The sequence below is a fragment of the Nerophis ophidion genome, linkage group LG25 (assembly GCF_033978795.1).
Source record: "Nerophis ophidion isolate RoL-2023_Sa linkage group LG25, RoL_Noph_v1.0, whole genome shotgun sequence".
Classification (NCBI taxonomy): Eukaryota; Metazoa; Chordata; class Actinopteri; order Syngnathiformes; family Syngnathidae; genus Nerophis; species Nerophis ophidion.
In genome coordinates, this window is record NC_084635.1 from 24,163,537 (window position 1) to 24,188,240 (window position 24,704).

A 24,704-nucleotide genomic window follows, 5' to 3' on the forward strand; every position below is an offset into this window, starting at 1 on the left:
ATATATGTATATATATATATATATATATATATATATATATATATATATATACAAACCCCATTTCCATATGAGTTGGGAAATTGTAATTGAATACAATGATTTGCAAATCCTTTTCAACCCATATTCAATTGAATGCAGTACAAAGACAAGATATTTGATGTTTACACTCATAAACTTTTATTTTTTTTTTTAAATAATTAACTTCGAATTTCATGGCTGCAACACGTGCCAAAGTAGTTGGGAAAGGGCATGTTCACCACTGTGTTACATCATCTTTTCTTTTAACAACCCTCAATAAAAGTTTGGGAACTGAGGAAACTAATTGTTAAAGCTTTGAAAGTGGAATTCTTTCCCATTCTTGTTTTATGTAGAGCTTCAGTCGTTCAACAGTCCGGGGTCTCCGCTGTCGTATTTTACACTTAATAATGCGCCACACATTTTCGATGGGAGACAGGTCTGGACTGCAGGCGGGCCAGGAAAGTACTCGCACTCTTTTTTTACGAAGCCACGCTGTTGTAACACATGCTGAATGTGGCTTAGCATCGTCTTGCTGTAATAGGCAGGGGCATTCATGAAAAAGACGGCGCTTAGATGGCAGCATATGTTGTTCCAAAACCTGTATGTACCTTTCAGCATTAATGGTGCCTTCACAGATGTGTAAGTTACCCATGCCTTGAGAACTGATGCACCCCCATACCATCACAGATGCTGGCTTTTAAACTTTGCGTCAATAACAGTCTGGATGGTTCGCTTCCCCTTTGGTCCGAATGACATAATGTCGAATATTTCCAGAAACAATTTGAAATGTGGACTTGTCAGACAACAGAACACTTTTCCACTTTGCATCAGTCCATCTTAGATGATCTCGTGCCCAGAGAAGCCGGCAGCGTTTCTGGATGTTGTTGATAAATGGCTTTTGCTTTGCATAGCAGAGCTTTAACTTGCACTTACAGATGTAGCAACAAACTGTATTTATTGACAGTGGTTTTCTGAAGTGTTCCTTAGCCCATGTGGCGATATCCTTTAGAGATTGATGTTGGGTTTTTGAAACAGTGCCGCCTGAGGGTTTGAAGGTCACGGTCATACCATGTTGGTTTCCTGCCATCCCGCTTACGTGGAGTGATTTTCCAGATTCTCTGAAACTTTTGATGATATTATGGACCGTAGATGTTGAAATCCCTAAATCTCTTGCAATTGCACTTTGAGAAACGTTGTTCTTAAACTGTTTGACTATTTGCTCACGCAGTTGTGGACAAAGGGGTGTACCTCGCCCCATCCTTTCTTGTGAAAGACTGAACATTTTTTGGGAAGCTGATTTTATACCCAGTCATGGCACCCACCTGTTCCCAATTAGCTTGCATACCTGTGGGATGTGTTTGATGAGCATTCCTCAACGTTATCAGTATTTATTGCCACCTTTCCCAACTTCTTTGTCACGTGTTGCTGGCATCAAATTCTAAAGTTAATGATTATTTGCAAAAAAAAAATGGTTATCAGTTTGAACATCAAATATGTTGTCCTTGTAGCATATTCAACTGAATATGGGTTGAAAAGAATTTGCAAATCATTGTATTCCGTTTATATTTACATCTAACACAATTTGCCAACTCATATGGAAACAGGGTTTGTATATTTCTCAGTATAGGGGCGGTATAGCTCAGTTGGTAGAGTGGCCGTGCCATCAACTTGAGGGTTCCAGGTTCTGTCCCCGCTTCCGCCATCCTAGTCACTTCCGCTGTGTCCTTGGGCAAGACACTTTACCCACCTGCTCTAAGTGCCACCCACACTGGTTTAAATGTAACTTAGATATTGGGTTTCATTATGTAAAAGCGCTTTGAGTCACTAGAGAAAAGCGCTATATAAATATAATTCACTTCACTTCACTTCACTTCAGTTGCTCTCTGCATCACTTGCGCAGGAGCTATCACATCAATGAAATACAATACTTATTTTTACCTTTTAGAATATTTTGGACTCCTGCAATTGCTTTCTATTATGTGAGTTTGAACTAGGGCTGGGCGATATATCGATATACGCGATATATCGTGGGTTTGTCTCTGTGCGATATAGAAAATGACTATATCGTGATATTTGAGTATACGTACTCACGCAGTTGCTTTTAGTTGCTGACATTACACTACAGGCTCTTCCCACTCCTTCTCACAGAGTGTAAGCGCACCTTCTTACATACATCACATACTCTCACATCATATGTCACATACGTATACGACCTCCCAGGGAAGAGATGTAGCAGCATGGCTAAAGTTAGCTATGATGCTAGTAGAGCCGTGCGAGTGGTAATACGAGAGAAATAAGATGCGAATCTGGTAACAAATGAAGGAAGAATTAATTCTCAAGAAAAACAGCACGGGGTCCATCGTCTTGCGGTGGTTCGGCTTCAAGCGGCAATATGTCGAATAGACAACTTTAATTTGATGGGGCACGAGCATTGCTACCAGAAAGTAGCATTACTGCTAATATGTAGCATCATTTGAAAAGTCACCTGCTAACAACTGTTTAATAAACACAGTTTTGGTCAATTGACTTAGTTGTGATTTCCTTCTCTGCATGAAAGTTTAAAAGTAGCAGATATTAATGCAGTATGAACAAGAAAGTTTGAATGTTGACACATTGAATCATCATACTGCTGTAATTATATGTATTAAGTGTTAATTCAAGGCTAAGGCAAAATATCGAGATATGTATCGTGTATCGCGATATGGCCTAAAAATATCGAGATTTTAAAAAAAGGCCATATCGCCCAGCCCTAGTTTGAACACGGTTTACGCTCGTGACACAGGACACACGTGGCACATCCAGGCTTCTGAGATTAAAGTCAAAACAAATCTGTAAATTTAAGCGTGTGTACCTGGAGAGTTGCAAAGCGTCAAGGTATATTCATTGGTCAAAGTGCATGGCAATTATAACAAATGCTTGCCTCAGATGAAACAGTAAAGGAGCGATCACATTACAGCCGCTGCCTACGCTTTATGTTTGTGCACCCCAGCTTTCCAAAGCTGTAAAACTACTCTGGAATTCTGCAGGTCATATCACCAAAAAAAAATCTGAACACATCATTAATGTGTCATTGTTCCACTCACACACAAAATAAAGGCAGGTTTGATGTTACGTAACGTGTACTTCAACAGCAGAAATTCACAAGAGGATTTGCACAGTTTGAAAACAGGAAATTACATGTTAATTGGTCGGCGCTTGAGGGAGAATCGGAACAGGCATTGCAGTGAAGGGTCATTGTGAGAAGATGGTGGTTCCGTAAAAAAAAAAAAAAGAATATGATGTGGAAAGCAATGCCGCACAGGAAGTGATTGTGCCATAACAACTGTCACAATGTGTTGTTTAGGAGAATGTTGAGTAAGACTTTGGATTGAGCTGAAATCTCAACTTTTACTGTGAGGACTGATGCCAAGCTACAAGAGAAGATTAATTTAATGCAGCATTTTTCTCTGCATGTTGGATTAGTGTTCATGGTCTGTTTATTGGCATCAACCCTTTATAAAGTTGAGTTTGTACAGTTTAGAAGGATGACGGCAAATCCACAACAATTCCTCCATCTTGCTTTAATACCAGACACAACTAAGTGAATTAGAGAGTGTGTGTGTGCAAAACTGTAAACATATGTATGTACACTGTGCATGGGTTTGATCTTAAACTTAAAGGCAACCTTCACATGGCTGCCTCGAGGGCACTAACTCTCAAAAGTATTGTCAGTGGACCTCTTTGGCTTTCAGCAGGTAATAACATAAACTACGTCGTATGTTACAAACATATACAAGCTTTGTGTTGTCAGCTTATTATAGTGATGGCGACAAGATGACTGGAAATTTTTGGGACTGCTTAAATGAATGTACACACGTTGTGGCGTATACATGTGTGTGACAGCTATTAACGACTGACTGTTTTGGCCAATGAGCAATTTGTATTTAATATAATTGGTAATTGTGAAAAATATAACCTTTTCAAAAAAATATGTTCTGTTAAAGGCCTACTGAAAACCACTACTACCCACCACACAGTCTGATAGTTAATATATCAATGATGAAGTATTAACATTGCAACACATGCCAATACGGCCTTTTTAGTTTACTAAATTGCAATTTTAAATTTCCCGGGACTTTTTTCTTGAAAACTTCACGGAATGATACGTGTACGCGTGACGTCACGGGCTGTTATGAATATGAGCGCTGCGTACACACACAGCTATAAGTCGTCTGCTTTGATGGCATAATTACACAGTATTTTGGAGATCTGTGTTGCTGAATCTTTTGCAATTTTTTCAATTAATATTGGAGAAGTCAAAGTAGAAAGACGGAGTTGGGAAGCTTTAGCCTTTAGCCACACAAACAAGCGGGGATTCCTTGTTTAAAATTCACGTACGTGAAACTTTACTATGGATCACAGCGAACATGGATCCCAACCGAATGTCAACCAGCAGGTTTCGGTGAAAAAATTGTGGTTAAAAAGACGCCTCTTACCGGATATCAGCTGAGCTTGTGCAGCCCATACAGCTGCTGTCGACTTCCCCTTAAACACCCGGCCGTGGATGTACACTTCTGACTATCAGGTACTGTTAATCTCACTAAAATACTAGCAGCACAATAGAAAGATAAGGGATTTCCCAGAAATATCCTAGTAAATGTCTCTAAAAACATATGAATCCATCTCAATGCAACGCGATTGCAATCGCGTTTTTTTTTTTAACTTGTTTTTTTTTTCTTTTTTCTAGTCCGTCGCTATCAATATCCTCAAACACAAAGCTTTCATCCTCGCTCAGATTATTGGGGAAATTGTCGTTTTCTTGGTCTGAATAGCTGTTTTTGTTGGAGGTTCCCATTAAAAATCAATGTGTGACGTCATCGTCTGCCATCAACATGTGACGTCATCATCTGCGACTTCCGATAGAGGCAGGGCTTTTCTCCAGTTGCGAACTTTATCGTGGATGTTATCTACTAAATCCTTTCAGCAAAAATATGGCAATATCGCGAAATGATCAAGTATGACACGTACAATGGACCTGCTATCCCCGTTTGAATAAGAAAATCTCATTTCAGTAGGCCTTTAAATGACTATTGCTAACATAAGGTGTTATTGTTATATGTTCTTGTTTGAGAAATGAGTTTGAGCAAGTTGCAAACAGCACCATTCACTAAAAAGAAGTTGGACACACATTTTACTTAACAGTCCAAGCAAGGATGCCATATCTACTTCCTTAACGTAAATGACTGCGATAACCACAACACCAGGGGGAGCTCCACAAACCACGTTAAACCCAGATTCCCATCTAACAAAGGTCTTAACTCATTCTCCTTCTATGCCACATCAATATGGAATGCACTCCCAACAGGTGTAAAAGAAAGTGCATCGCTATCATCCTTCAAAACCGCACTAAAAGAACACCTCCAGGAAACTTCAACTCCAAACTAACACCCTCCCCCCACCAATCCCCACCTCCCCGGATTGTAAATAATCAAATGTATATTGTTGTTATTATGCTTTCTGATCTCTCTATGTCCACTACTTGCTGTACGTATCCAACCAAGTCAGACCTACACTGTTTCAATGTCCATTTCTCAGATGATGCAAATGTTAATGACTGAAGTGCTGATATCAACAAAACCTAACCCCACCCCCCTCCACATCCCACCCCCAGGATTGTAAATAATGTAAATAGTTCAATGTATATACTATGATAATTAACTTGTGTGATGACTGTATTATGCTGATAGTATATATTTATACCACGAATTGATTTACGTGGACCCGGACTTAAACAAGTTGAAAAACTTATTCAGGTGTAACCATTTAGTGGTCAATTTTACGGAATATGTACTGTACTGTGCAATGTACTAATAAAAATCTCAATCAATCAATCAAATATAAAGTTGTGATGTATTGTTTTCTGGGTTTTTTTGCCTTAAAGAAAAGCAGATCTTCACCATTATCCATCATTAAATCAAATGTGGTGACTATTGTCATTTGGTCCACACATTCAGCAATTATAATTAGCTTAAGGTAAAAATGCAGATTAATTATAGTATTTTTTTAACATCAAAGTACCATACTTAGTACCCATCCCTAATTACAATAGATAATGCTCTTCTTCTCTCTGCTCCTCAATGGGATATATATATATATATATATATATATATATATATATATATATATATATATATGACATCAAATTTGTTTTAAACTATTTTGCGTTCTGTACAAAAAGTGCACTTACATTTAGTGTTGTTTTGATGTGTCATTTTAGTGACATCATGCACAAAAGTGCACTAATAGCTTGTTTTAAAATGTCTCTGACAATCTTGCACTTTCTGTTTTGAAATGGCATGAATGTTTGTGCCACTGCTTAATAACTGTTTAATGAATGCAGTTTTGGTCAATTGACTTAGTTGTGATTTCCCTCTCTGCATGAGTTTAAAATGAGCATATATTAATGCGGTATGAACAAGAATGTTTTAATGTAGACACATACAATCATCATACTGGTGTGATTATATGCATCAAGTGTTAATTCAAGGCTAAGGCAAAATATCGAGATATATATCGTGTATCGTGTTATGGCCTAAAAATAAAAAAAGGCCATATGGCCCAGCCCTACCTTGTATGTGCCTTGTGTGCATAATCATATTTTTTCACTTGTTTGCACTTCATGATCGCACTCTGAAATGTGATATTTATTTTGCGTTAGTTCTTTGTCTTTTCTCAATTTAATTTTATAACTGATGACATTTTTTTTGTTTTATTTTGAAATGAAAGTTCACATACTGTTGGTTTAAAATAGAAAGTAGAATAAAAATGTTTTTCATAACAGTAAATAATCATCCATCCATCCATTTCTACCGCTTATTCCCTTTTTGGGGTCGCGGGGGGCGCTGGCGCCTATCTCAGCTACAATCGGGCGGAAGTAAATATATGTCATTTTAATATTGATAAAAATAATCGTTATTATTATTTTGGTTTTAATCCTGCAGCCCTAACTCCTACCTTGTTTACTTCCGTGACGACCTCCTTAAGACTTAGTAATCAATCAGAAATATCAAGCAGGGGACTCCCAGTGTGGACGTGTGTTGAGTTGGCTCCCTCAGCAAACTTTCCTTATTCACTTTTAAACTTTGTCATTTGAGTAGTTTAAAGTACAGCAAGGTAATATTTTTTTGCACTTTGTGTAAGACTTAGGATTTACTCTTGTCATGTCCAAGGAGAAGACGAAATCAGCCAAAAATGATCCGCCGCCACATGCTTGCATAGCAAAGATGGAGATTAGCTAGCAGAGCTGCGTGCTTTAAGCCTGGACAGGCTTCATACTACTGTTTCAGACCACAGCCAGCGTATTAGCTGTCTAGAAACCACAGCCACCGGTGTGGAAGAACGTATTCATCAGCTTGAGGGCGCCTGCTGCGCTGCAGGTAGGCAATATGAGCTTCTTCAAGCAAAAGTGAACAACCTGGAGGGACGAAGTAGAAGGCAAAACATTCCCATCATCGGATTGCCTGAAACGGTCGAGGGTATTTTTTGCCAATTTAATGGTCGATGTTTTTGGCAGGGAAACGCTGGCTTCTCCGCCCGAGATTGATAGGGCTCAACATAGCCTCGCTCTCAAGCCGGTCGAGGGTGAACGCCCTCGGCCTGTCATACATTGTTTCCATCGCTATCAAGTTAAGGATTTTCTGCTTTTTCTCCTCTTACTCTTATGGTCCAATAGTTATTTCTGATCATGCAACGGTTGTTGCCGACATCTCCCTCCCAGGCGGGCCAATGTGACGCTCTACCGGGTTCTTCAGTCTCCTTTAGCTCTGTGAGTCAGATTTTATTATCTATTGATAACAGTATCCACTTGTTTATCTCAACCAACATGAGTGAAGAAGTGTCCGCATCAACAATTTGGGAGGCATGCAAGGCTTATATTATCTTCACGGGCAGGTAATTTCCCATTCTGCCTACAAAAGAAAGAGTGCCAATGAAAAGAGAGGGCATCTATTAAAAAGTATCACAGAGTTGCAGGATAGATGTGCAAAATCACCTGATGCTGGTCTACTTAAAGAAATACTCACTAAAAAATAATAATTTGATATCATGGCATCTGAGGAGGCAGCAGCAGTATTACTAAGAACACGCTCAAATTTTTACGAATCAGGTGACAAACCCAGCAAATTGCTTTCACACAAAATTCGGCAACACTCTTCACCCATGCATATCTCACAGATAGACACTGGTACTATGATATCGGTGGATCCAGTACTTATGAATTATCTATTTAAGATTTATTGGAAGCCCTATACTCCTCTGAGAGCATGTGCAACAAGTCACAGTCCCAAAAGCTCTTTAAGTCGCTAGATATCCCAACTATTAACCCTAGAATGTCTGACGGGCTGGATGGACCTCTGACCCCTGCAGAACTAATGTGTGTCTTGAGGTCAATGCAGAGTGGAAACTGTCCAGGCCCTGACGGATTTCCTGCTGAATTTTATGAGACCTTTGTTGACAAACTGTCTCCACTTTTGTGCCACTAGAGAAATAGTGAAAAATACCTGAGACCAGGTTTTGAAACAAGTCCACTCCTTAATCTGTACAAGACACAGGGTCATACAATGTAGGGTGGTAGAAACAGTACACTGGTCCAAATCAAACTGGCTCGCATTTTCCCATGACTGGATCTAATTTGCGATAGGTGTCATCAAGGGATAGCTGATCTTACCCATATGTTTTTGACCTACCTTGCCCTTTCCCAGTTTTGAAATCTGGGTTTCTTTCACTCTCAGCTGTCACTACAGTCCATATTAGTCCCTCACCCACAGTGGCGTTATTCGGAGTGGTACCTCAAACATTTAATTGACAATTTATTGTGCCGATCTTGTGATTTTCCTTAGCTTGCTTGCAAGGAGGGTCGTCCTAATGCGCTGGAGAAATCCCGGTCCGCCCTCTCCCTCAACGTTGAATTAAGTTGCTTGAGTTGAGTTTGAGTTTATTTGGAACATGCAAGCATACAACATGATACATCACAATTTTCAGTTTCTCTTTTCAACATGTTCGAAAAGGAGTAGGAAGAAGCAGAGCTCCTACCGCTTTTCTTTTACATAACAGTTGCTAAAACTTTTGTTCACTTCCTGTTCTCAATGTATTCACAATATACTCCATAAGTAATCACAATAAAAATAAATAAATAAATAATTGGAGAAGTAAGTTTTAATGCATACGATGAGATAATGTGGATAAGAGATGATCCGTCCTTAATGAGGTTGGAAAGATAAGGCACTGCCTTTGGGGCTGTGATAAAATTTTACCAAAATATGGCGCTCATTTCAGGATCATGTTGATTCTTTAAGCCTGGATGCTGCCACTGCTGTTTAGGTGCACCCCATTGATCAACTTAAAATTCTCAGTTTATTTGCTTAACATTATATGTTCCAATGCATGGTAGTGGCGGACATTAATTTAGTTATATTATTACTTTAGTAAGGTTTGGTCTTTTTCTTGAGGTTTATGTATGTATGGATGTGTGTATGTATATGTATGTATGTGTGTATGTGTATGGATCATGTGGGTATATATATATATATATATATATATATATATATATATATATATATATATATATATATATATATATATATATGATGATGATGATGGATTAGATTTATATCGCGCTTTTCTATTGTTAGATACTCAAAGCGTTCACAGAGAAGTGGGAACCCATCATTCATTCACACCTGGTGGTGGTAAGCTACATTTGTAGCCACAGCTGCTCTGGGGTGGACTGACGGAAGCGTGGCTGCCAGTTTGCGCCTACGGCCCCTCCGACCACTACCAATCATTCATTCATCATTCATTCACCGGTGTGAGCGGCACCAGGGGCAAGGGTGAGGTGTCCTGCCCAAGGACACAACGGCAGCGATTTGGATGTCAATAGGTGGGAAGTGAACCTGCAACCCTCAGGTTTCTGGCAGAGCCGCTCTACCCACTACGCCATGCTGCCCCAGTATATATATATATATATATATATATATATATATATATATATATATATATATATATATATATATACACACATATATATGTATATATATATGTATATATATATACATATATATATACACATATATATGTATATATATATGTATATATATATACATATATATATATATATATACACATATATATATACACACATATATATATACACATATATATATACATATATATATATATGTATATATATATATATATATATATATATATATATATATATATGTCTACATTATATATTATGTCTACATCGTCAGGACGCTCTCAACGTACACACGAATGTGGACGTCTGTCAAAGTGGCATGTGATAGTGATTATGTTTTCTTTAAAAAAAACAAAAACAAAAGAGCAGAACGAGAGGAAAAAACGCAGGCAGACGTTCACACACCGATGCAGCTTTACAGGACAAACTATTTAAGTATTTTAAAACACGTATACCTTCATGAACGGTATTCGATGTTTTCATCACAGCATCATACAGTATATGTTATTGATACAATTGTAAAAAAACAAAAAAAAACGCCAGCAGCCACAAGCTCACCCTTAACAAGTTGCACAGCACAAATATGTGCTCACACACCCTTCTGTGCACCTGAAGCAGGCATTCCCTTCATACCATTCAGCGTCCAACCACGAGCCGGCTGACAGAAGGCAGGTGCCACACTCACAAAAGAAGCTTGTACAAATTCCTCCACCATGACCTAATTTTTTTCAGGCTTTCTTCCATTTCCTTTGGGACCAAACAAAGGGGCTGTTTGCAACCTTTACACTGATACCTAAAAGGTGCTAACTAAGGTTGTTAAAAAAACAAAACAATAAAAAACAATTCAAACCAATATCCAGTTTGACAAGTGAGACATTCAGCTGTGTTGGTAGCAGACACCTCAATGGATAAGAATATTCTGTGAATCTTTAGATTATTGAGCGTAGAAACATAGACCGGGCATTGCACAAAAATAGAAATCAGTTGTGGTTTTTTGTCTTTAAAGTATCGGTGGAGTGGAAAAACAAGTTAACTTTACATTAGGACTGGGCGAAATATCGATACTGCGATGAGGGGGCGACTTGTCCAGGGCCTTCCGCCTGATTGTAGCTGAGATAGGCACCAGCGCCCCCGCGACCCCAAAGGAAATAAGCGGTAGAAAATGGATGGATATATCAATATACTCGATATATCGCGGGTTTGTCTCTGTGCGATATGGAAAATGACTACATCGTAATATTCGAGTATATGTTCTCACACAGTTGCTTTTAGCTGCGGGCATTACACTACATGCGCTTCCCACTCTTTCTTGTCTCTCCTTCTCACAGAGACATAAACAAACGCACTTTCTTACATACGTCACACGTGCAACATCATACGCCCTCCCCGAGCAGAGAGGTAGCTACAGTGGGGCAAAAAAGTATTTAGTCATCCACCGATTGTGCAACTTCTCCCACTTAAAATGATGACAGAAGTCTGTAATTTTCATCATAGGTACACTTCAACTGTGAGAGACAGAATGTGAAAAAAAAATCAGGAATTCACACTGTAGGAATTTTAATGAATTTATTTGTAAATTATGGTGGAAAATAAGTATTTGATCAACCATTCTCACTGATGGAAGGAGGTTTTGGCTCAAAATCTCATGATACATGGCCCCATTCATTCTTTCCTTAACACGGATCAAGCGTCCTGTCCCCTTAGCAGAAACACAGCCCCAAAGCATGATGTTTCCACCCCCATGCTTCACAGTAGATATGGTGTTCTTGGGATGCAACTCAGTATTCTTCTTCCTCCAAACACCACGAGTTGAGTTTATATCAAACAGTTCTATTTTGGTTTCATCTGACCACATGACATTCTCCCAATCCTCTGCTGTATCATCCATGTATCCATTTTGATGTGCAGTAATGGGAACCTTGGATAGGTCAATAATTCATAATAACATTGATTTTGATTCAATATTATATTTTGAGCAATGACAGTTTGAAAGAAAAAAACAGCTTTGTTTCATTAGTCAACATTGCAACTTTTGCTAATGACATTTAACTTTTAAGCTTTTTTATTTAATTTTTGTTATGTTTTTGTTTATTTTAATAGTATTTTTAGAATGTGCCGTGGGCCTTTAAGACATTAGCTGTGGGCCGCAAATGGCCTCCGGGGCACATTTTTGACACCCCTGCTAAAGATAATAAAAAATAAAATCTGATAAATTTATGGATAAAAAGCAAAACCTGGCGACGCATGCGCGTTCATCATAACTCTCGCTCTCTCCGTCTCTGCCTCTCCCTCACGAATGCTGCTGCTGCATGCACAATTTGTTTTGTTTTTAATCCTTTCTTAACCCTGAACGTACATTGAAAATACAGGCCACCCTAACTTAAAATGCCGGACATTTGAGGCATTTAAGAAACTCCACCCGGACAGCCCCGCAAAAGAGGACATATCCGGTGAAAAGAGGAGGTATGGTCAGTCTATCGTAGCCCGGTCGCTGCTAGCATGCCGTGTGTTGCGCCTCGGTGTGCATTGTTTACACAACGTGCGGTACGCTACTTAATATGTCTGTGTGGAAACTTGTCCGGAACACCTCCGAACCGAACCAAAAACCCCGTACCGAAACGGTTCAATACGAATACACATACCGTTACACCCCTAATATATCATGATATTAGAGGATACGTTCTCACGCAGTTACTTTTAGCTGCTGACTTTACACTACAGACTCTTCCCACTCTGGTTTATCTCCTTCTCACAGACAACAAGCGCACTTACATATGTCACATACTGTCACGTCATACGTCACATACGTATAGGCCCACGCGGAGCAGAGAGGTAGCAGCATGGGTAACGTTGGCTGTAATGCAAGCGCGGCCGTGCGAGTGATAATACGAGAGAGAGAAGGTGCGAATCTGGTAACAAATGAAGGAAGAATTAATTCCCAAGAAAAACAGCAGGGGGTCCATCGTCTGGCAGTGGCTTCAAGTGGGAATATGTCGAACAGACAACCGTAGTTTGTCAAGTGTGGTGCAAAAGTGTTGCTGCAAAAAGTAGCATTACTGCTAATATGTAGCATCATTTGAAAAGTCACCTGCTAGAGAATGAATAGTGTTTACTCCGCCTGTCAACATCTCTATTTGGTGCCACACAGCCCACAAACTCATGCACAAAAGTGCACTTTTTTTGTTTTAAACTATTGTAGTTGCATTCTGTACAAAAAGTGCACTTTATTTTAGTGTTGTTTTGATATGTCATCTTGGTGACATCTTGCACAAAAGTGCACTAATAGCTTGTTTTAAAATGTCTCTGACAATCTTGCACGTTCTGTTTTGGAAATGACATGAATCTGTGTGCCACTGCTTAATAACTGTTTAATAAATACAGTTTTGGTTTATTGACTTAGTTGTGATTTCCTTCTCTACATGACAGTTTAAAAGTAGCATATATTAATGCAGTATGAACAAGAATGTTTTAATGTAGACACATAGAAACAGCATACTGCTGTGATTATGTGTATCAAGTGTTCATTCAAGGCTGAGGCAAAATATCGAGATATATATCGTGTACCGCGATATAGCCTACAAATATCGACATATTAAAAAAAGCCCATATCGCCCAGCCCTAACTACATTACATATATACTTACAGCATGTATATACTGTACAACCTCAATGGAGGTGGTTGTATTTTTTATTAAGGGCTTTACAGGCAGAATAGAGCGACTCTATTGTAAGCAGACTTTTGATTAAATGTATTTATTATTTAGAATGCTTTTTTCTTTTGAAGGCCTACTGAAACCCACTACTACCCACCACGCAGTCTGATAGTTTATACATCAATGATGAAATATTAACATTGCAACACATGCCAATACGGCCTTTTTAGTTTACTAAATTGCAATTTTAAATTTCCCGGGAGTTTCGTCTTGAAAACGTTGTGTAATGATGACGTGTACGCAAGACGTCACGGATTTTTAGGAAGTATGAGCGCTACGCACACACACAGCTAAATGTCGTCTGCTTTAACGGCATAATTATACAGTATTTTGGAGATCTGTGTTGCTGAATCTTTTGCAATTTGTTTAATTAATATTGGAGGAGTCAAAGTAGCAAGATGAGTTGGGAAGCGTTAGCCTTTAGCCACACAAACACACGGTGATTCCTTGTTTAAAATTCCTGGAGGTGAAAATTTACTATGGATCAGAGGTACATGAAACACGACGGAATGTTAACCAGCAGGTTTCGGTGAGAAAATTGTGGTTAAAAGGTCGCTTCTTACCGGAGAAAAGCTGAGCTTGCCCCGTCCATAAAGCTGAGGTCGACTCCCCTGAGACACTGCGCGTCAAGACACCCGTGGACACGCCCTTCCGACTATCAGGTACTGTTAAACTCACTAAAACACTCGCAACACAATAGAAAGATAAGGGATTTCCCAGAATTATCCTACTAAATCTGTGTAAAAACATCGTAATCTGTCCCAATGCAATCGCGTTTTATTTTGTTTTTATTTTTTAATTTTTTTTTCTAGTTCGTCGCTATCAATATCCTCAAACACGAATCTTTCATCCTCGCTCAAATTAATGGGGAAATTGTCGTTTTCTCGGTCGGAATACCACTTTTTGTTGGAGGCTCCCATCAAAAACAATGTGAATATGTGAGGAGCCCCCACACGTCATCGTCTGCGACTTCCGGTAGAGACAGGGCTTTTGTCTTAGCACCAAAAGTTGCGAACTTTATCGTGGATGTTGTCTACTAATCCTTTCGGCAAAAATATGGCAATATCGCAAAATGATCAAGTAAGACACATAGAATGGACCTGCTATCCCCATTTAAATAAGAACATCTCATTTCAGTAGGCCTTTAAATCACCGTCATAGTAGAAGCTTTACGCCAGAATAAATAAATGTTTATACTTTTGGTTGAACTCTTATTGGGGTTCCACTGTGCATAGTGAGACAGAAATGAAAGCATTAAAAGAGTTGAATGAGAGACAAAATGGCTGAAAGTACCCACATTCTTCCACTTGTGAGTTAGTTTAATTGGAGACAGTCAGTCATGGCGTTGTCTGACGCATGCATAAGCAGGTGTGGTACAGTAAGCCAAGTCATTAAGAACCAGAGAACGCTCTTCTCTCCACGGAAAGTAACAATTAACTCTCTATTATACACAAGGTATAAACATACAGTACACGTAAATCACTCAATCATTCAAGAGCATTTTTATATATAAGACAAATGCAGAATAGATGCTTTACATTCAACCAATCAACTGTTTTCAGGCTAGGCTTTCACGATTACACACCTCAGCACTCACACCGGAACCTATTTCTATGGCAACGGCACGTTGCTGTGGCAACTCTGGGGGATATAAAAATCAACAAGAGGACTGAGTCACTTCCTGTTTCACACAATCCTTCCTCTTTTAAATCTGTGAGCCCGCCAGGAGTCTACTCCAGAGTCACCAAGAGGCAAACATACTCTGCCGTTAACACACTCTCATGAATATATGTCAGCAAATAAAGTAGCAGACCTCGCCTACATGTGCATGAAAGCCAAATGGTAGCAACTTTGTAAGCATTTCCACTTGAAATAACGAGTCGGCATATGCATTGCGACGCTTGTTCCCAGAACAGACTTCTAGCACCAACATAAACATGCACGCACGTGAACGTGCACAAGCCTTGCACTGTAATGGGATTGCTCCTTTACGTTTACATTTTAGGTGCACACATGCACGGGTCCGTTGTGTGTGTGTCTAGATTGAGTTTGAGTTTCAGTCCAAGTTTGACTTTATTTCGAACATGAAAGCATACAAAATTACATCACAAATTCCAGTTTCTCTTTTCAACATGTTCGAAAAGACGTAGGACGAAGCAGAGCTTATTTAATCCTACCCCTTTTCTTTTACATAACAGTTGCTAAAACTTTTGTTCACTTCCTGTTCTCAATGTATTCACAATATACTCCACAATTAATCACAATAAAAATAAATAGATACATAATTGGTGAAGTAAGTTATATTCCATACGATGAGATAAGTAAGATTATTTAATGAATGAAAGAATGGACAGAATGGAATAAATTCAGAATGTTTATCATGGTTCTTCTTCTTTGTACTTTGTAAACACTTTAAGTTTGAAGAGTTTCTTGAAGTGGATCATATTAGTACATTGTTTGGTTGCTTTGCTTAATCCATTCCATAAATTAATTCCACATACTGATATACTGAAGGTCTTAAGTGTTGTACGTGCGTGCAAATGTTTTAAAATACATTTTTCTTTAAGATTATATTTCTCCTCTTTTCTTGAGAAGAATTGTTGTATATTTTTGGGTAGCAGATTATAGTTTGCTTTGTGTATCATTTTAGCTGTTTGCAAATTCCCTATGTCGTGGAATTTCAGTATATTTGATTCAATAAATAAAGGATTAGTATGTTCTCTATATTGATTGGAGGGGGATTGGGCTGAAAAAAGCCAACAACAACACACATCCACATAAGAAAAGTAGAATGTATTGCACTGGCTTCCAAAGTAACATTTCAAAGACTTTCATAAAAGAAGATCCTAAAAAAATAAAAAAATAAAAAAAAACGATATTATGGATAAATCAAAATTTTTTTTGAAGGAGACAATTTAAAAAAATAAAAATGTATGTTTTTATTTTCTTGATTTATCATATTTTTTGCCACCAGGAGCTTCCTTAGCTCATACTTGCCAACCTTGAGACGTCCGAAAATTCCGTAGATGGGGGGAGTGAGGTGGGCTGGATTTGGGGTTTGGGGGGGTAACGGGGGGTGTATATTGTAGCGTCCCGGAAGAGTTAATGCTGCAAGGGCTTTTGGGTATTTGTTCTGTTGTGTTATGGTGCAGATTTTCTCCCAAAACGTGTTTGGCATTCTTGTTTGGTGTGGGTTCACAGTGTGGCGTATATTTGTAACAGTGTTAAAAATGTTTATACGGCCACCCTCAGTGTGACCTGTATGGCTGTTGACAAAGTATGCGATGCATTTACTTGTGTGTAAAAAGACTGTGCCCGCACGCTGTTTGTATGGAGGAAAAGCGGACGTGACGACAGGCTGTCCTCAGGTCAGCATGCGGACCTGAGTGAGGGAAGCACGCGGCTGTTAACGTGTGAAGATTTCAGGTGAGAGAGGACGCTAAAGGCAGTGCCTTCAAGGCACGCCCCCAATATTGTTGTCTGGGTGGAAATCGGGAGAAATTCGGGAAAATGGTTGCCCGGGGAGATATTCGGGAGGGGCACTGAAATTCGGGAGTCTCCTGGGAAAATCGGGAAGGTTGGCAAGTTATGCATTAGCTTCCGCCCTCCCCTCAATTTCCTTTAACAGATTCACACACTCATAGCACAACATGGCTAATGCTATTGCATACAAGAGCAAGCGATTTTTTCCAAAGAAAATAATATTGTTGTCAGAGGTTTGGTTTTGCGGCAACAAACCTGCAACAACTGACTGCACGCTGCAAAGATTGTTTAAAAAAAGACAGCAACACAACAAACTCTTTCCAGCATCTGATACAGAAGCCTCCAGCCGAGTGGGGAAAATGTGATTCTTTACAAAGCGAACAAAAACATTACAAAAATCAAACAAACAACCTTGTGACGCTCTGCTGGAATCGTGGCGTGGGTTGCGTTCTCCTGTGGGTGCAGCGAAGATGGACACAGCGTAAAGGTAGGAATAATAATTTATTATACAATAAAACAAACTAAAAACAAAGGCAATTGCACAAAGGCACTAGACAAAACAAACAGAAAGCGCTAGTATGTAAATTAGGGACATAAACTAAACAGGAATAGCGTGGAAGCTAACAAGTAACAAAAGTAGTCTTTACCACAATGCTGGAAAGAGCGACGTCAATCAGGTGCGCGACGACAAACAAGAGACAGGTGACACTAACGATTTACCATGACAACAGAAACAAAACAGGAAGTGCCACCGGGAACCAAAGACGTCAAATACAACACAGGGTAATAACAAAACAAGAACAAAACCAAAAATATGACATGGTGCAAGACGTGGACCATGACCAACCTCCTGCAAAAAAAACAGCTGACTGTGGTGGAATCATTTACACAAAGTATCATGCATGTATGGTAGGAAAGAAGCACTGTGGAATACGGTCGGTCAGTAAAGCAGTCGATCTGCACGTCGCTAAAGACATGGTGCCCAAACAGAGGAGAAGCCTGCGTTTATTCACTTATTAAACTATAGAGATATCTTAATGCTACATTGAAATTTACAGAAGTATGTTATTTAAGACATAAAATTAAGGTTTGTTCTAGTGCTGGGCGATATGGCTTTTTATTAAGATCGCAATATTTTTTGGGCCGTGTCACGATATATGATATATATCGCGATATTTCGCCTTGGCCTTGAATGAACACTTGATGCATATAATCACAGCAGTATGATGATTCTATGTGTCTACATTAAAAACATTCTCCTTCATACTGCATTAATACATGCTCATTTTAAACTTTCATGCAGAGAGGGAAAACATAACTAAGTCAATTGACCAAAACTGTATTTATTAAACAGTTATCAAGCAGTGGCACAAACATTCATGTCATTTCAAAACAGAACGTGCAAAATTGTCAGAAATTTTAAAACAAGCTGAGTGCACTTTTGTGAATGATGTCACTAAGATGACATATCAAAGCAACACTAAATTAAAGCGCAGTTTTTGTACAGAACGCCACTACAATAGTTAAAAACAAATAAAGTGCACATTTGTGCATGATGTCACACAAAATATTTCAATAACTGTTGGATAAAAATGAGCTGCATAATAGGAAATCAAATAGCTGTACAGCTACTTTTTGTAGCAACGCTTTTGCTTCATAATTGTTCAACATATTCCCGTTTGAAGCCAAACCACTGCCAGACGATGCACCCCGTGCTGTTATCCTTGGGAATTCATTCTTCCTTCATTTGTTACCAGATTCGCACCTTCTCTCTCTTGTATTACCACTAGTAACGCACCGTTAGCATCACAGCTAATGTTACCCATGTAGCAACCTTTCTGCTTTGCACGCGTGACGTATGTAAGAAGGTGCGCTTGTTTATGTCTCTGTGAGAAGGAGAGACAAGAAAAAGGGGGAAACGCATGTAGTGTAATGCCCGCACCTAAAAGCAACCTTGTGTGAATATATACTCAAATATCACGATATAGTCATTTTCTATATCGCACAAACCCGCGATATATCAAGTATATCGCCCAGCCCTAGTTTGTACTTTATCAATCTCCAATGTTGGAGTTTATATATTTGCATGCAATGCAGGGTTTACCATTAATGTAACTGAATGTAGTGCATCGCCATGGCAAGATCTTAGCCGGCAAACCTTGAAAAAAAATTTTTATGTGAAAACAAAATAAAGTGATATAATGTATTGTAGCCTCCAGAAAAAGTCTCACAAAGTCAAACGGTATTTTATTATCTTTTATTGATAATCTTATTCTAATAAACGGCACAATTCCAAAAGGTTTTACCGACCGAACACTTGTGTCTCCGTGCTTCCCCGGACATACAACACTTCCTCATTCCCTGCCAATCCGTTTACAGGCACAGACGGTCTGTTTATGATCATTGAAAAATGACCGTCAAATCAAAATTCTACAAACATAAAACATTACCAACATCGGGTCATTACAGTATGAATGGAAATATACCTGTATAACTTATTATGTGTGCACTATTGACGAGTGATGCACCAAAAACTCGGCCACCGAAAAAATACTTTGATTACAGAAAACAGCGCGTCCGAAACAGGATGCACGCAATTGTCTGGAGTGTAGTCAGCATGTATGCCATGTGGACGGGACTTTAATATATCCTAGATATACCCACGGACAGCCATCGACCAAATGTACGTTGGGGACATCGAGGGACAGTAGTAGAGTCTCTAAACATGAGTACATTCTATAATAACACCAGAAAAAGATGCTAGATTTGTTGATAGTTGTTTTTAATTTCAACAAAAAAAAGTAATTTAAAGTCTCTAGACACTTCAAAAATTCTCAACAAAGTACACTGTACAATAAGCAGCAACAATTGCAAATAAAGCAAAAGATAAATAAAAATATATGTTAATACTAATTATTAATAACAGAATTGTTTTTAAATGTATGTATACAGGCTTCACGGTGGCAGAGGGGTTAGTGCGTCTGCCTCACAATACGAAGGTCCTGCAGTCCTGGGTTCAAATCCAGGCTCGGGATCTTTCTGTGTGGAGTTTGCATGTTCTCCCCGTGAATGCGTGGGTTCCCTCCGGGTACTCCGGCTTCCTCCCACTTCCAAAGACATGCACCTGGGGATAGGTTGATTGGCAACACTAAAAATTGACCCTAGTGTGTGAATGTGAGTGTGAATGTTGTCCGTCTATCTGTGTTGGCCCTGCGATGAGGTGGCGACTTGTCCAGGGTGTACCCCGCCTTCTGCCCGATTGTTGCTGAGATAGGCGCCAGCGCCCCCCGCGACCCCGAGGGGGAATAAGCGGTAGAAAATGGATGGATGGATGGATGTATGTATACATGTTTCGGCCTATTTAAAGGAAATCATATCGTTAGAGCAAATCATGCACATTAAGCAATGGCCTCATGGTGACCACACTCCATCACACCCCTAACCACGTCCCAACCGCCACAGGTGCTATGGCAATGATATGCCACTGTACATTTTTGTTTACAGAAGTTTTGACCTCCCATAGGAAGCTCTATGTTGAGTAACTATATTTTATCAGGACAATGCATACTGATCATCGTATAAGCAAAAGCATCAAAGTAAATATTTCAGAATCATCCACAAAAGATAAGTATCATCTGTTTAATAATTTTCAGGGTTTTTAAATCATTGTTTCAAACTCCAATTCAAGTCTGTTTGAAAAAGAACCAACTAAATGAAAATTAGAATTTTGATCAAATAAAAGCTAAACTTTTTTTGAATTACCTGTCATTTGTATTCATTAGTTTATTTAAAAAGTAGAGGGGAAAATTGGATAAAAATCGTAAATTAAATTTCTTTGTGAAAAAATGGGCGATTAAATTTTTAGGGCTCTGAGTCTCTGGGCAACACACGATTCAATTTGATTTGATTCCTTGGGGTAATGATTCAAAATCAATACTTTTTTAATAACATTGGGTGCCTGTTCTATGATTTACTACATGCTTCCATAGAAAAGATAACAGCTGTGATACATTTTTATGTCACCTAAAATAAACTGGTTTTGTTCAACAAAATGCTACCCAAACATGTAATAAAGTTAAATATAAATAAAGTACATCTATCTGTACAGCAAATATTGGCATCTACATCAAAAATATGATTTGCCTGAGTGGCTAGACAGAACAGATTGAAAATAATAAATATATATGTATATTTTGTGGGATTTTTGATGTTTTTTAAATAATTAAGAACCATTACAAATAAGTATCGCGATTCATTCAAAATGTTTTTGTTTTTTTTACACCCCTGTCGCCCAGGTCAAATAGAAAGTAATTGCTAAAAAAGCACTCCCAGAATAGACTTCAAGCTCTTACCGTTTTGCCTCCTCCAGGTGACAAAGATACTCGTAGGCCATATTCTGCTGCCTCCTTTCGTCCATCTCCTCCGCAGTGAGTCGCTCCACGCCATCCAGGACAGCTAGAGAATTAAAAATAAAATTAACATACATGTTAAATAAAACAAACAAAGATGCTTTTGTTGGATTGCAGAACTCAACAGAGTGGAAACATTATGAATTTCATGTCAATCACTGCAGTATGGTTTTTTTTCCACAAACAACTTAATGTTTTTGTCAATCACTGCAGTATGTCTTTTTCCACACAGCCTTCTGGCTTCTTCATAATTCATGACACCGAGGGACTTTTCAAAGGAAGTTAGCTCATTTATTAGTCACCTTGTGTGGGCATTCTTTCCTGATTATCTATACAAGGAAAACAAAAAAAAACAGTGGGTGTTGATTCCAAGAGATTACAGACAGGAGGGAATGAGTCCTCCCAAATTTTGGGTGAGGTGAAGTGAGGTGACGGGGCAAGTAATACAAAGAACTCCCTTTAGTCATAAGTAGACCTTTGTGGCAGTGGTGTCCAATTCTGGGCTCAGATTTAGTTGGTTTTCAATTAATGAAATAATTATTAGATACTACATTTGCTTTGTCAGCTACAACACAAAGTTAACTTATCCTATTATCAGTGATACCTCGGTTATTCTATGCCTCACTTTTCATATATTTCGGTTTTGGCTGAAAATGTTCGCAAACATATTATCCCTGTTTTCCTTTTCCGTTGTTGTACGGCAAAGGAAATTGTTATTTGCTCCTTTTTTTGTTTTTATTTGCCTCACGTATCATTCCGCATAATCGAGTGCCCAAACAAAGTATACCCCGTGTCGGTGACTCAGTCTCTGCTTTTTACAACTGCAAAACAAGCCACCATCTGGCAAAAGAAAGTTGTGAATACCAGCCCTTGAATGAAGAAGGTGAAAAACACATTTGATTTCAATAAATATGGGTGGACGGATCTAGTAGCAAAGTATGTTTGTGGCACTCTTCCCTCCTCTCCTTCTCCACTCATTGACATCTTCTCCAACAAGTCTTCAACAAAGGTAAAAGTAATGTGAAATGTTCATTTATCATTTATCGCTATTTCATAAAAGTGCTTCTATTTTCATATGATTCAGTTTTCGTCTGATCTTTTGGAATGAAAACAGAAGTAGCACTGTATCCATCCATTGCTACACATTATCTATAATTTAACCTTTATATAAAAAATTCCTAAACACAGGAAGTGAACAAACATTAAACTGACACAATGTAAGCAGGGCAAATATTGCAAGTGACAACATGTACAAGTTACTGGAGTGAATAAATTAGTAATAGATATGGAAAAGAGGGAAGGGTGTGTTCCTATTGTAACATGTTAACAGGGTCATAAACACTCTATGCGATTGTTTAGAGCTAGGAGACCAGGAGAGGCCAAATGATTATGGCAACCGGTCACTTCAGTAGATGATCATCATTATAGTCGTCGTGCGCTGCAGGTGTTTTTATTTGTTCTACTTTGATGGACTGAATTACCACATGGATACAATTATACTTTGTTTCAGCTAAACTTCTATTTAGCGGTCACTCGACAAGTCTTTTGTAATCATTTTCGTTCGGTTTAGCAGCATTGTGGCCGCTTCCATTCAAAAGCCCATTCTAATGTTGCTAATTTAGCATCGCTTCACCCGCCGTCATTGTGAGAGATTTACGGATGTATTTTTAAAACGTGCATTTTATTTAAGTATATATTGTAGCCAAATGTTTTCCCGAAAGACATTATGTTGAAAAACCATTACTTTTTTCCTAGTTTTACCAATCTATTGTGTTTTGTTTTCTTTTTCAATCAATGCCAGATTGGCATAACAGTTTTCAATGACCTCTGCGCTCATATGAAGTTTTGACATTATCTGGAATATAAATACATGACTATTGAACATATCCGATAGGACTGAATTGTAGTAGTGTGTATAATAAAAATATTCTAATTCATGTATATATATATATATATATATATATATATATATATCCATCCATCCATTTTCTACCGCTTATTCCCTTGTGGAGTCGCGGGGGGCGCTGGCGCCTATCTCAGCTACAATCGTATATATATATATATATATATATATATATATATACATATATATATATATATATATATACATACATACATTCATATATAGTGGGGCTAAAAATTATTTAGTCAGCCACCGATTGTTCAAGTTCTCCCACTTAAAATGATGACAGATGTCTGTAATTTTTTTCATAGGTACACTTCAACTGTGAGAAACAGAATGTGAAAAAAAAATCCAGGAATTCACATTGTAAGAATTTTAGAGAATTTATTTGTAAATTATGGCGGAAAATAAGTATTTGGTCAACCATTCAAAGCTCTCACTGATGGAAGGAGGTTTTGGCTCAAAATCTCACGATACATAGCCCCATTCATTCTTTCCTTAACACGGATCCATCGTCCTGTCCCCTTAGCAGAAAAACAGCCCCAAAGCATGATGTTTCCACCCCCATGCTTCACGGTAAGTATAGTGTTCTTGGGATGCAACTCACTATTGTAGATTCACTCTTCCCAGTCTGGTGCAGGTCTACAATGATTTTCCTGGTGTCCTTCGACAGCTCTTTGGTCTTAGCCATAGTGGAGTTTGGAGTCTGACTGTTTGAGGCTGTGGACAGGTGTCTTTTATACACGACAAGTTGAGTTTATACCAAAATGGATACATGTATGATACAGCAGAGGATTGGGAGAATGTCATGTGGTCAGATGAAACCAAAATAGAACTTTTTGGTATAAATAAACTCAACTCGTCGTGTTTGGAAAAAGAAGAATACTGAGTTGCATCCCAAGAACACCATACCTACTGTGAAGCATGGGTGGCTGACTAAATACTTTTTTGCCCCAGTGTATATATATATGTTGTGTGCTGACATTGATTCTGCTATTGCATATTTCAATTGTTTTGCCAAATCTATCGGATATTAATTCTTTAAGAGATGAACAGACAACTTTTTGCTCTGTCCTTATCCAATATGTCGGCTGTTCTGTTTTGGATTTCCCAGCGTCGCTCTCATCAGCATCACAGGTTGATTTCGATGTGAGTGGTTGAAGT

At 38.5% G+C, this 24,704-nt stretch overlaps 1 protein-coding gene across 1 annotated transcript in view; it reads right to left on the bottom strand.

Moving 5' to 3' along the window:
• iqgap1 (IQ motif containing GTPase activating protein 1) overlaps positions 1-24,704 on the bottom strand; it is a 115,899-nt gene that overhangs the window by 84,078 nt on the left and 7,117 nt on the right. The window contains exon 2 of the mRNA XM_061887740.1: positions 21,581-21,683. Coding sequence (XP_061743724.1) covers positions 21,581-21,683 — 103 coding nt within the window. The remainder of the gene's footprint in view (positions 1-21,580; positions 21,684-24,704) is intronic.